Source organism: Propithecus coquereli, unplaced genomic scaffold (assembly GCF_000956105.1).
Source record: "Propithecus coquereli isolate 6110/MARCELLA unplaced genomic scaffold, Pcoq_1.0 Scaffold126, whole genome shotgun sequence".
NCBI lineage: Eukaryota > Metazoa > Chordata > Mammalia > Primates > Indriidae > Propithecus > Propithecus coquereli.
The window spans coordinates 638,599-650,805 of record NW_012136747.1 but is presented as its reverse complement, the minus strand read 5'-3'; the positions used below and the strand labels follow the sequence as shown (position 1 = coordinate 650,805).

General features: G+C 56.8%; 1 protein-coding gene across 3 annotated transcripts in view; it reads right to left on the bottom strand.

The window, feature by feature from the left end:
- Positions 1–2,491: 2,491 nt before the first annotated feature.
- PACSIN2 (protein kinase C and casein kinase substrate in neurons 2) overlaps positions 2,492–12,207 on the bottom strand; it is a 101,288-nt gene continuing 91,572 nt past the window's right edge. For 2 of the 3 annotated variants that reach the window (XM_012638103.1, XM_012638106.1), the window contains exons 8-11: positions 10,366–10,487; positions 8,360–8,482; positions 7,575–7,771; positions 3,470–4,174 (exon numbers count right to left, since the gene is read on the bottom strand). In XM_012638103.1, coding sequence (XP_012493557.1) covers positions 4,062–4,174; positions 7,575–7,771; positions 8,360–8,482; positions 10,366–10,487 — 555 coding nt within the window. In that variant the 3' untranslated portion in view covers positions 3,470–4,061. Of the gene's footprint in view, positions 4,175–7,574; positions 7,772–8,359; positions 8,483–10,365; positions 10,488–12,207 lie in introns of all 3 variants that reach the window. The other variant, XM_012638104.1, reaches the window with a different exon arrangement.

Here is a 12,207-nt window from a genome sequence, read left to right as displayed (position 1 = left end):
GGGGGCCACCACACTGGGGAGAAAATGGCTTGTGAAAGGGGTGGGGGAGGAAAGGTCGTGTACAGGGCACCTCCGCCAGGGAGCCCACCTGGCTGGGGCTTGGCTTCTGGACACCCCTGCAAGTCATCCTCAGTGACTGCCCCCACTTTGCAGCAGTGAAGTTCCGGCACTTGCTTGGGCCTCAGGTCTCACGGGGGCTGAGGTCCTCTTCCATTCGTCTGTGGTCCAGCCTGACCTCCTACCCAGGTGGGGACTCCGGGGTCTCTGGACATGAGGGAAACAGCTCAAGGACCAAGCAGTGTTCTGCCCCTTCGGGCCCTGGGGCCTGAGTTGGGAGGCATTCGTTTGCCCTGATATTGTGAGACCTTTCCAGAACCCACTATGCACACTCTCAGCGGACAGCCCTGCCCCCTCCTTGCTGGCTGTCCCCACTTGGTGTCAGAATGACTTGAGTCCCTCTCTGAGCGTGAAGCGGTTCCCTAAGGGCAAGCACTGGCTCTTCTTCACGTCTGTCCTGGCACCAGTCTCCCGGCGGGCGCTCAGTAGTTGCGTGGTGAATGAATGACCGCCCCGTGGACAAACCAGGAGAGAGCGGGCTGGTCCCCTGCCGGGAGGGCTGCTCGGGGGTCAGGCCTTGCTGGGCTCCTACACCCACTGCTCTGCCTGTGGGCAAGTCATTCCTCCCCTCACTTGGCCTCAGTTTCCCCATGAACTAGGAGGAGCTTGGTCAGGTGGTCCACAGGGGCCCTTCTCAACCCCACCCCATGGCTATCCTGAGGGCTTGTGAGCAGGTCCCCCTGGCCGTTACCCAGTGAGGCCAGGCGAGGCCGGGAGGGGACTCGCGTGTTTGGGGGATCAGGGTCCTGCCTCGAAGCCCAGGTCGCAGAGGCCAGCCCTGTCCTCCGTCTGCAGGGACATCCAAAGACCCAGTTTTCGCTCAGGCTGCGGCAGAGCCAGACCCACGTCTGGGTCACTCGGCTGCACTTGCCCACCCTCCTGGCATTACCGGGGGCAGGGGGCTGGGGAGGGTTGATGAAATACCCACCTCCCGGCCCCATGGAGCTTCTGCCCAGGAGAGGGCACTGGGGCTCACCAACAGCCCCCCTAGAGTCACCTCAAGGGCCCTGGGGATGGTTGGTGGCAGCGTTGATCAGGGCAGTGGCTGTGGAAGGAACAAGGGGCCAAGAGGTCTTGGTGGCCCAGCATGGAGGGCACAGGAGGGACAGCCAAGGATGGCGGAGTGTCCCGGCCCCCAGCCTGCGGTGTCACTCAGTCGTGACAATGATGCCTCCTGAGTGCCTGTGGCCTTCACCCCCTTACTGTATCCCCCCAGCAGGGAAGGCAGGCATTGCTCCTGCCTGGGGAAACCGGGCCCAGAGGAACAAGTTGAGGCCCCCAAACTGGCCCCTGAGGGCAGGGCAGGAGGGGCGGGAGGACAGTTAGGAGGTCCGGGGGCTGTGAGCGAGGGCCTCGCAGAGTGGAGGTTGCTTCATCCAGCCCAGCAGGCCTGGCCCAGCACGTGGCCGCAGTCTCCCGTGGCTGGAGCTGCCTGCAGGGCCTGGACAGCAGCTCAGGCCCAGGGGTCCCCAGAGCCTGCTTCTGGCCCCTCCCTTCTGCCCCTCTCCGCAGCCTGGGCTGGCAGGGGCCGGGGCTGGAGTCTGCCTTGGGCGGTGGGCGGCCCGCTGCTCCTCAGAAGCTGGGAGAGCGGGGCACCTGCCTCCATCAGACAAGGAGTCTGGACGGCAAAGATTCACCCCTGCCCTTGCTGAGCTGGGGCAAAGCCACACTGCAGGGCAGCTGCCTGCCTCACTCCTGCTGGCTCCCGAGGGCCCCATGTCCAGACGGGGTGCTTTCCTCGGCAGCCTGACCAGGGCTTGGTGAGGTGGCCACGGCAGCCGCCACGTCTCGTCTCTCCCCCTCTGCTAACTGGCCAGGGCAGCCGAGCCAAGCCTTCTTCCCCGGTTCACCCCAGTGGGGATGGAGTGTTCCTCAGGGACCCCGCTCAGCGCCTGGGACTAGCTGGGACTCCTTGGGTAGAGCCGGCTCTTGGAGCCTATTTCCTCCTCTGGAAAATGGAAATGGGAGACTGGCCCGCCCCCCCGGGGGGCTGTTTGGAGACGTGTTCTTTGCACATAATGTGAGTAAAAGGTGGAGGCCCAGGCCTGGCGCACAGCAAGTGCTCAGGAACAAAACGTGCTCCGGGTGACACCGCTTCATCCTGCTGTCTGGGCCTGGGGGAGGGAAGCGCCAGCCCCTGCCCACACTGTGGGGAAGCCCAGGGCCTACGGCAGCAGGTCTCCAGAGAGGCGAGCCGCAAGGGGCTCAGGTGCCTCAAATCCCCAGTCTCCGGTTTGGCAGGGGCAGTGGGACATGGCCCCTCGGGCAGGGGTCCTGTGCCCTGGACCTTGCCCGGCTCCGAAGCTGGTGAACCCCGAGGAGGACGTGTCCACCAGGTGACGTGAGCACGAGGGCAGATGCACAGCACAGGGACTTCCACATGCACAAGATCAACTGTTTATTGCTTTTTCCTAAAATACTATACATTTAAAGGAACTAAACTCGAAGCCTTGATAATTTTTGGTAAATCTGTAGCATAGGAATGAGGATTTCTGCTGGTAAGTTTTCATGACAGACACAGACACACATCCACTTTCCAAGCAAGACGTCGCGCTCACCGGAAAGGGCGGAAATGCATAGCTCGTGGAGGTGGCAGGAGTGGCACCGCGTCTGCGTTACAGAAAATAAAATCTCCCCAACCCCCCCGCCTGCCACGTGACCACAGTGCAGCTCTGGCCACAGCACCCTCGGCTCTCTGGTGACGAAGGACATTCAGAGAGGCTGTGCCGTGGGTGAGATCCAGCTTTGTTTGCCCACAAGGAATACAGATGACCGTGAAGGGTGCGACGCTGCGAAGACACGGCGTTTTCACAGTGTTCCGCTACGGAACTAAGGGTGACGCCGGCAAGGCCGAGTCTTCCTCCAGCGGTCTCCCCGCCAGAGGGGCCCAGCGCCCATGTCTGCGCCTGGGAGTAGGTCCAGCTGGCCAGCCAGGCCTGTGCCTGGACGCCGCAGACTTCACGCAGTCTACAAATGAAACCCACTGTCAAAAGCTGTCAAATCTCATTAAAACAGTAGACAAGCTTTTTAGATTCTCTGGACACAAACAATATACACAGATATGCACAGAGACAGATGTGTTTGCTTGAAAAGTTAGCCTTCTTACTTTTTAACCTTCCAAATCACTGATAAGACTGTTAATTTATAAAAGAGTAAAGTTTTAAGCAAGATTAGAGTGACGATTTTTAAACATGGCGACTTTGGGAGTACGACCTACGGCTGTATCTGACACTTGCGTTCAGACGCCCGGATGCACAGAGGGTGTGCACGGTAGGAGGTTGTGACGTGCACCCACCTTTCCACGACAGTCTGCCACGGCAAACGTCACCTGTCGTGAGCGTCACCTCCCGCAGCTTACCCTGCACCGTGGCGCGGCTGGTTAACAGCGCAGCACGGAACCGGAGATAGCAATTCTTCAAGACTGGTGTATGTCCATCTGTGCCGTAATTTAAGTACGAATGAATGGAAGAACAGGTATAAAAAAAGTATAACTGTACACAGGCTTTAAATTAAAAACCTCAAAATCTTTACTCAGAGAATGGCATGTAAGTTTGTTCATTTAAGTTGCAAGTGACGGGACTCGCCAGAGAAAGTGATCAGTGAACTAGAATCAGCGTAACCCATTGACTCGGAGGAGAGGAGACAAGGTCAAGAGCGTACAGATCCACGATAAGCCAGCGAACGCGGCGGGCGGCGGCAGGGCCGGCTCCTTCTCTGCTGTTCCGTGTCTTCCTGCGCTCAGATCCTCCAGCTGCACTTGGAAAGATGCCGAGTCCCTGGTGAAGTGACCAGCTCGTCCGCCTGCCAGGGACACCATGAAGCCAAGAACAACGGAACCTTCATCTTCTGCAGGAACACGAGTGGACGCCCACATGGCCGGCTGGAGGCACTGGAGCTCCTGGGCCCACCACCTCCGTCCCTCTGCCGGCCTGCCCTACAGCCCGTCACTGGATTGTCTCGACGTAATTCGCTGGGTACAGGCCAACCTGTCCATTGTCCAAGCGTCCCTTGCACCAGCCTTGCTCATCTTCATCCTCCATCTTGGTCAGCTCATCCCCTGTACACAAGAGGGAGAGGTCTTGGTGAGAGGGCGGGTGACACCGACCATGCGTTGGAGAGCTGCCCTCACGTGATTCGGGGCCAGAGGGTCTCTGCCCCGGGTGGAGGGGCAGGCATCCTCTTGAGGGCAGGGAAAGGGCCTGTCAGTTCTCTACTAAACTGCATTTCCCACCTTCCTTTTTTAGAGACGAGGTCTTACTCTATTGTCCACCGTGGAGTGCATGGCATGATCGTAGGTCACTATAGCCTTGAACTCCTGGTCTCAAGTGATCCTCCCACCTCAGCCTCTTCAGTAGCTGGGACTACAGGTGCATGCCCCAATGCCCGAATACATTTTCTTAATTTTGCTTTTTTTTGAGACGGGTTCTCGCTATGTTGCCCAGGCCGGTCTTGAACTCCTGGGCTGAAGTAATCCTCCTGCCTCAAGTCATTGGGATTACTGTTGTGAGCCACTGTGCCTGGGGTAAACTGCATTTTAAGCTGCCTCTTTGGTCACATGGCCTCTGAGAGACCTGGAGAGGACAGTCCCACACAGTGATCCCAGAGCAAGCAGCTCTCGGTTGCTGCCATGGCTCCCACAGAGACTGCAGAGTGAAATGCTGTGGGCGTGTGTCCTCCAGCCTGCGTCTGGCCGGGGAGGCATCCTTCCCAGGCCTGCGCCCCTCCCTCGCACCCCGGCTCTCCACTGCCGTCCTCCCTGCCTGGGCCCCCTCTCTGCTCTTCTTGTATCTTGCCCGGCACCTGCCACCGTGGTCACTGTGCCCTTGTTAATCTTTCCCCACTGCCAGATGCCAGGCTGTGTGAGGGGCAGGGACCACATCTGACAGCCATAATTGCACGTGGCTCAGGGCTTAGACAAGATGACATGTGTCAATCCCTCCCAACTCTGTGAGGTGGAAGCCACTGGCACTGTTCTGGAATCTCCGATGGCTATACATGTTAGTGTGGTTTATCTTTTGTTTGTTCAAACTTGAAGGAGCCCCTACTTTGGGTAAAGGACATACAGATATGAGAGGAACAGATAGACACCAGTCTCTCAAGGAGACAGGGACAAGATCAAAATTGTTGGCCGGGTGCGGTGGCTCTGCCTGTAATCCTAGCACTCTGGGAGGCCAAGGTGGGAGGACTGCTTATGTTCAGGGGTTCGAGACCAGCCTGAGCAAGAGTAAGACCCTCTACCAAAAATAGAAAAATTAGCCGGGCATGGTGGCGCATGCCTATAGTCCCAGCTACTCGGGAGGCTGCGGCAGGAGGATCGCTTGAGCCCAGGAGTTTGAGGTTGCAGTGAGCTATAATGATGCCACTGTACTCTACCCGGGGTGACAGAGCGAGATTCTGTCTCAAAAATAAATAAATACTTATTTAAAAAAAAAAGTGATCCGGGCAGTGATGGGGGAAGTGGCACCAGGGCAGGGTCCCGGGTCTGGCGTTTGCCCATTAAGGGCCTGTGTGCTTTTGGCTGGTGACTAACGACAGAGAAGGCTATGGGGACCTGCTGGCTCAGACCTCCTCAGGAAGAAGCCACTAGTGGAAATTTGTAGTCTCCCATGCTGTTCTGCCTTCACGGTTAAGTTTGCGGCTCTGTGTCTCCCTGGCATGGGTCCACGGTTCAGAAGCAGATACAGTTGTCCCCAGGCAGGCAGGTGTGCCTGGTTTAGCAACTTCTCCCAGAAGTGGCAGCGATACTGGTCACGATGCTGCGGGGCCAACACCTGGGGCTCCTGGTGCCCCTGGGACTGCTCAGGCTCAAATCCCAGAGCCGCCACTCACCACTGGGAGACCCGGGCCAACTGCTTCTGCTCCCCTTGTCCGTGGACTGCGGGTGCTGTGAGAATTACGGGTTAAAACATGAACGGAATGGTGCAGACATGTAAACACCGACTCATCCTGCTGCTACCGCCAGACCCGTTGTCCTACAAATCTGACTTAGAAGCATTAGTGGCCACCGGGAACTGCCATCTTCTCCCATCCTTCCGCCACAAGGGCCCCTAATGTTTCTCTTGCCCTGCCTCTTGGGCTGCTGCGCCCACAGGCCCCACTGCAGGCTTCAGGGGCTAGGATGAGGCCCTCCATGTGAGGCCACCACGAGGTGGGAAGTCCACCCAGGAAGGGCTCCACCAGCACACGAGACCCAGAGAGGCGGCCAGCATCCAGGGCACCGAGAAAGCTGGGAGACAAGCCGCACTGGCTGAGAGCTCATTTTCCATCGTAAAGAAGTGAAGTAACACAGAAAACGGACAAAACAGACAGGAAACCTCTCGAGTTATGCAAATGTGAACTGGTAGTTAGAAATGTTCATTTCAATCCGTTTGCTTTTGACAATTTGCTGGAGGAAACATTTTAAACCTATAAAATTACTGTCAAATATAATAGATTGAATAAGATTGAAAAAGAATTAGAAATTAAAAACAAACCAACAAAGTCAGGGGTAATAACCCCAACCAAAGATATCAGAAAACTGGCCAAAGATGGCTTAAAGGCAGTAACAAAATTTCTAAGACTGGCCAGAGGAATGTGATGACCGCCCCTGGAGGCAAGTATCTGGGGACAGCTGGCAGGGACCACTGGGCACGCAGGGGAAGCGGCTAAAGGCTGGGTCAGGAGGCTGGCCTTTGGGCACAGCCCCACCCCCAGCCGAGCAGGGGTGAGGCAGTTGTCCCTGGGGTATAGCCTAGGGGCAGGGGCACGCCTCAGCCTGTGAGTTCTGGACCAGCACCCCTGTTCCTGGAGGGGTGGCTGCTGGCTGTGGGATGGCATCGAGGAGGGGACAAGGTAGTAGGGAACTTGGGTTGCTGTGGCCTGCTCTGGCCCTAGGCCCCTCCAGCCTCCTTAGACAGCTCTAAGTGCTTTCACACTGAAGGCTGCAGCCCATTTTGGTAAACTGTAACCAGTTTTTTTTTTTTTTTTTTTTTTATAAAAGGGCATCAGATAGAAAATCTCCACCGGCAGAGCACACAGGAAGGACCCAGACTATTGTGTAAAACCACGGTTTCTGCTATGGTGACACAGGTGAGTGTGGGCAGGTGTGTACACATGTGGCTGCAGAAAGAACATCTGAAAGGTGCTGCCTGAGATGAGGCTCCGCCTGGCCCAGGGGCGCATCGAGTGCTGGGGGCGCCTCTGGCAGCTGGGACCCCTGCGGAAAGGTTGTGACCGGCCTGTGCCCTGTTCCCAGCCCCAGCGCACGTGGGTGTCTGGACGAAGGCACAAGGTGCCTCACTGTTTCCTGAGTTCTGGTGTCGAGCACCTGCTGCTTTTGAAATCGGGGAGCGGTGGGGCCAGCAGTGAGGACTCGCCCGAGAAACTAGCAGGAACTCTACCAGGCTTAGAAAACAATGCAAACCTCCCCCAGCAGGTTGGATGCCCTCATCCCCAGGCGCGGGCGGGAGCCCACCTACCAGCTTTGAAGCTTAGCTCGTCATGCTCCTGGCCCTCGTAGTCATAAAGGGCCCGGACTCGCACTTCCATCCCTGAAGTGGTGTCCTCGTCGAACGGGTTTGAATCCCCGTTGGCATCCGTGGAGGAGAAGGGGTTGTTGGACTCGTCATCTGACCAGTCAGTGGGGTAGCTCTGGGTCTTCTCGTAGCTGCTCACACTGCAAGAAAGGGGTTGACACAGGACTCTCAGCAGGGGCTGGCAGGGGGCATGAGCCCTCACCCAGAGCCTCCGCCCCTGTGAGAGGAGGGCGAGGAGCGGTGAGGTGCGAGGCTGAGGGCTCCTTCCGAAAGCGCACAGCTCTCTCCAGCATGGGTGGAGCCAGGCCCTGGCCAGAATTCATGCCATCCACATTCAACCTGAGCCACCAGTAGGCACAGGCAGGCGGCTGGTGGTGGCCCACACCAGTGCCCCAGAGGCAGACATGGGGGCCCCACTCCTGCAGGTCCCCAGCAGGACGCCTGTCTGTCTTCCTGTGGTGGTGGTGCCCGGGCCTTGAAGGGTTAATGGGGGACAGAGAAAAAGCAACCAAAGATTGTTAGTTGTGCCCACCCCGAGAAATGGAGATGCCAGAGGCTGTCCACCAGCAGGCCAGGCCAGGTGTGCAGTGTGCCAGGAGCCCGCCTCCTCCAGGGCCTCATGCACTGCTGAATGCTGATGGGGAAGACCTGGGGCCAGAGCCCTGGACAGAGAGAGGAGAGACAGAGCGAGCGAGGTGGGAGCCAGAGGGAAGCATTTGTTCACCAACTTTTTGGTCTTAATGTCCTCCTTCTCACTGACGGTGCTGCCCGTGTCGTCCTCATCCTCGAAGGGGTTGTAGCTGGACTGTGACTGCGCGGACTGCGCAGGGTTGCTCGGGACACTAAGGTTGCTACGGGGAGAGAGAGAGCTTTCAGGGGACCCCAGCACAGCGGGGGCCTGTGGAGGGTTCTGGTGACTCCCAGGTGCATGATCTCAAGGACGGATCAGCTCCTCATCTGACTGGAGGAGGACTATGTTGTTTCAATAGAAAGGTTATTTAGTAAAGCATGTGGCAACAGTCAGGCTGTGAAACCCGCTTAACGTGTCTGAGAGAGAACAGGATTCCATCTCCCTCCTTGCATCTGGAGGCAGTCACTCCAGAGCAGGGGCGCTGGGCTGGGGGGCAACGGCCAGAGTGGGAGCAAAAGCAGGTTCCAGGTTCAGGGCTTCTCCCAGCCCTCGTTCCCACGCTGTGGGCAGGGGTCTCCTGAGCCGCTGATGTGCAGGCGGGTGCTCCTGAGCCCCTCCTCTTGACTATGGTAGGGTTCAGCGGCCAGTCCCCTGTCCTACTTGGGCTGGAGCTTCCAAAGTCAGGGCTAAAGCCTGCTGCACAATACTTTCTAGTTCTAGTCGAAAAAAGGATTCCTTTTGTGCTCCAGAGAGAAAATCCATTCGTGCAATGCTGTCAACTGCCTACTGTGTGCCAGGCCCAGAGTGAAGGCCACAGAGACCTGAGCCAAGCCCTGCCCGAGGGCCGGGAGATGGGCTGAAGGGGCTGCAGGGCACTCAGTGCTATAAGGAGGCCACGACGAGATGGACTTGGCACCCCAGCCAGTGCCCGGCCCAATGGCCCGGGCGTCCCTGGGCAGCACCACCCCCTGCCTCGAGTCCACAGCTTCAGGGAGCAGCACCCAGAATGCTGGAGGGACAGCTCAGTCTGACCATCCCCCAGCCCTGAGCTGAGGAGGGAGGCATGGTAATGCCTCAAATGCCACCAGAGTGACTCAGTGGCCAGCAACTGCCTCATCAGCTTTAGCCTGGTGAGGGACACTGCATCGAAGCCTGCTGGCGCCTGACATTCAGGCCATGTGTCTGGAACCACCAGGCCCTCCTCCCTCCCAGCACCTTTCTCCAGCAGACGTCTGTGAGAGGGGTTGGTGGTGGGCAGCTGAGCTAGTGCAGCAGCCCCAGCCAGCCTGAGCCCCCAGGGTCTCCGCTGAGGCAGTGTCTCACCCTCCCCACCCTGCCCAGGCACACAGGTGCTAGCCTGATCTCTGGGACAGGCGCTTACTGCTAAAACAGTGTGCATGGCAGCTAGATGACAAATGGCCACGTCTGCTGGGGCTACAAGACGGCCATGGGAACCTGGGCTGAGCCTTCTTAGGAAGTCCCAGCCACAGGTGACTATTACTGAGTGTGGCACGGAAGCCTCTGGGCAGGCCCTACAGGGCAGGCCTACTCTAGCACACACTCTCTAGAAGGCTTTAATGACCATGGGATCATCCCTTATACCCACAACTCATTTTCAGCCACCAACTAAGTCAGAAATAACCGATACTCTCAGTCCTTTCCTGGCCCTCCCTCAGCTGGCGCCTGCAAACAACATGGAAGACAAGCACAAAGTTTCCCAGAACCTGAACCGCCTGAGGGAACCAGTGATAGTGCGCTTCCACCTGCCACGTCCGTGCAGGGCAGCGCCACAACTGGGGACACGAATGACCAGCCCTGACATAAGCTCCCCCCTCGCTTGGGCCTGATGTGCACTCATGGCAAAGGCTGCCACTTTGGATCTTTCAGCAGCTCTGGCACTGAGGGAAGATGATCCTTCCCGGAGATGCCCTTGGGCCATTGCCCGCAGAGCCCAGGAGCCCAGGAAGCTTCTGGAAAGGAGTCCGTGGCAGTCTCTGCACCACTGGAGAATCTGCCAGCTGTCCATGCTGGGGCTGTCCCAGGACCACGCAGATAACTCGGAGGACCCCTCCTACGGCATGGAATGAGGCTGCCCTCACTCACCTGCTGGGCTTGTTCTGCAGAGATTGGTCGCCTGTCTGGTTGATGCCTGTCAGGGTGACACCATCAGCAGTCTTCTTCTTCTCTCTCCGGCTGAGAGTTCGATTCAGGTCTGCAGACCACTCCTAGGCAACAGGTGTCAAGGGAGAGAAAGCCAGAGGTTCATTTGTTGGAAGCCACATCCATCCACAACGTCCACCCAGCACTCTCCCTTGTCTTCCAGCAGACCTCAGGCTCCCCGTGCCCACCTACAGACCCAGATGACCTGAACACCCTCCTGGCTGTTCAAAGTGTGGACTCCTCAGAGAGCCTGGCTGTCGGCACTGTTACAACTGCCCGATCCTCGCCTGTGCACCCCCTTCCTGGGAGGAGCAGACTTTCTAGGACACGGGGTGGGTGACGGCAGACCAGGGCCAACACAACAGCATCCTGCATTCCAGCCAGGGCCCTCCCAGTCCTGCTCCCTGCCCATCTCGGCTCTCAGCCCCAGCCCGCTCAGACCTCCAGCACCCCCCACCCTGCATCCCTTGAGCCTCTGAAAGGAGACAGGAGCCAGCCTCTGAGGAGCTTGTCCTGAAGTGCTGATGTCCTAAACTGTCTCTGTGTTACGGGGTTGGGACAGCGGGCTAAGGGGCCCTGAGCAAGCCTGCCATGTAGAAAACCAAACCCTGGATGGCAAATAAAACCAGGGGCCAGGAGGCTACCGCTAACAAAAGGGACGGGCGAGCAGACTCTGACCACTGAAGTCAAGGAGTGGAGCCCTCCCTGCTGAGTTCACCCTGGAACTTCTGTTTAATCTGAGCAGCATGCCGGCGGCTGACAAGGCCAAGTCAAGTGTTTATCTCCCTGAAGCTTTATTAGGTTGGTGCAAAAGTAATTGCCGTTTGAGACTGGAATACATTCTTAAATAAACGTGGTTATGTTATACATCATTTTAATGTGCATTTCTCACTTTATGTTTTTTTGCTAACGACTTATTACTTGCTGTTTATTTTATATTTATTTTAGACTATGGAAATCATGTTAGACAAAAAGCAAATTCAAGTGATTTTCTTATTCGAGTTCAAAATGGGTTGTAAAGCAGCGGAGACAACTGGCAACATCAACAACGCCTTTGGCCCAGGAACTGCTAACGAATGTACAGTGCAGGGGTGGTTCAGCCAGTTGTGCAAAGGAGACGAGAGCCTTGAAGACGAGGAGCACAGTGGCCGGCCATCGGAAATTGACAAAGACCAATTGAGAGCAGTCATTGAAGCTGATCCTCTTACAACTGCACGAGAAGGTGCCGAAGAACTCAATGTCAACCATTCTATGGTTGTTTGGCTTTGGAAGCAAATCGGAAAGGTGAAAAAGCTCGATGAGTGGGTGCCTCCTGAGCTGACAGAAAATCAAAAAAATCATCGTTTTGAAGTGTCTTCTCGTATGCAACAATGAACCATTTCTCAATCAGGTTGTGACATGTGACAAAAGGTGGATTTTATATGACAACCGGTGATGACCAGTTCAGTGACTGGACCAAGAAGAAGCTCCAAAGCACTTCACAAAACCAAACTTGCACCAAAAAAAGGTCATGGTCACTGTTTGGTGGTCTGTTGCCGGTCTGATCCACTACAGCTTTCTGAATCCCAGAGAAACTGTTACCTCTGAGAAGTATGCTCAGCAAATCAGTGAGATGCACCGAAAACTGCAACGCCTGGAGCTGGCATTGGTCAACAGAAAGGGCCCAATTCTCCACGACAACGCCCAACCGCACGTTGTGTAACCAACGCTTCAAAAGTTGAAGGAATTGTGCTACAAAGTTTTGCCTGATCGCTGTATTCACCTGACCTCTCTCCAACCCACTAC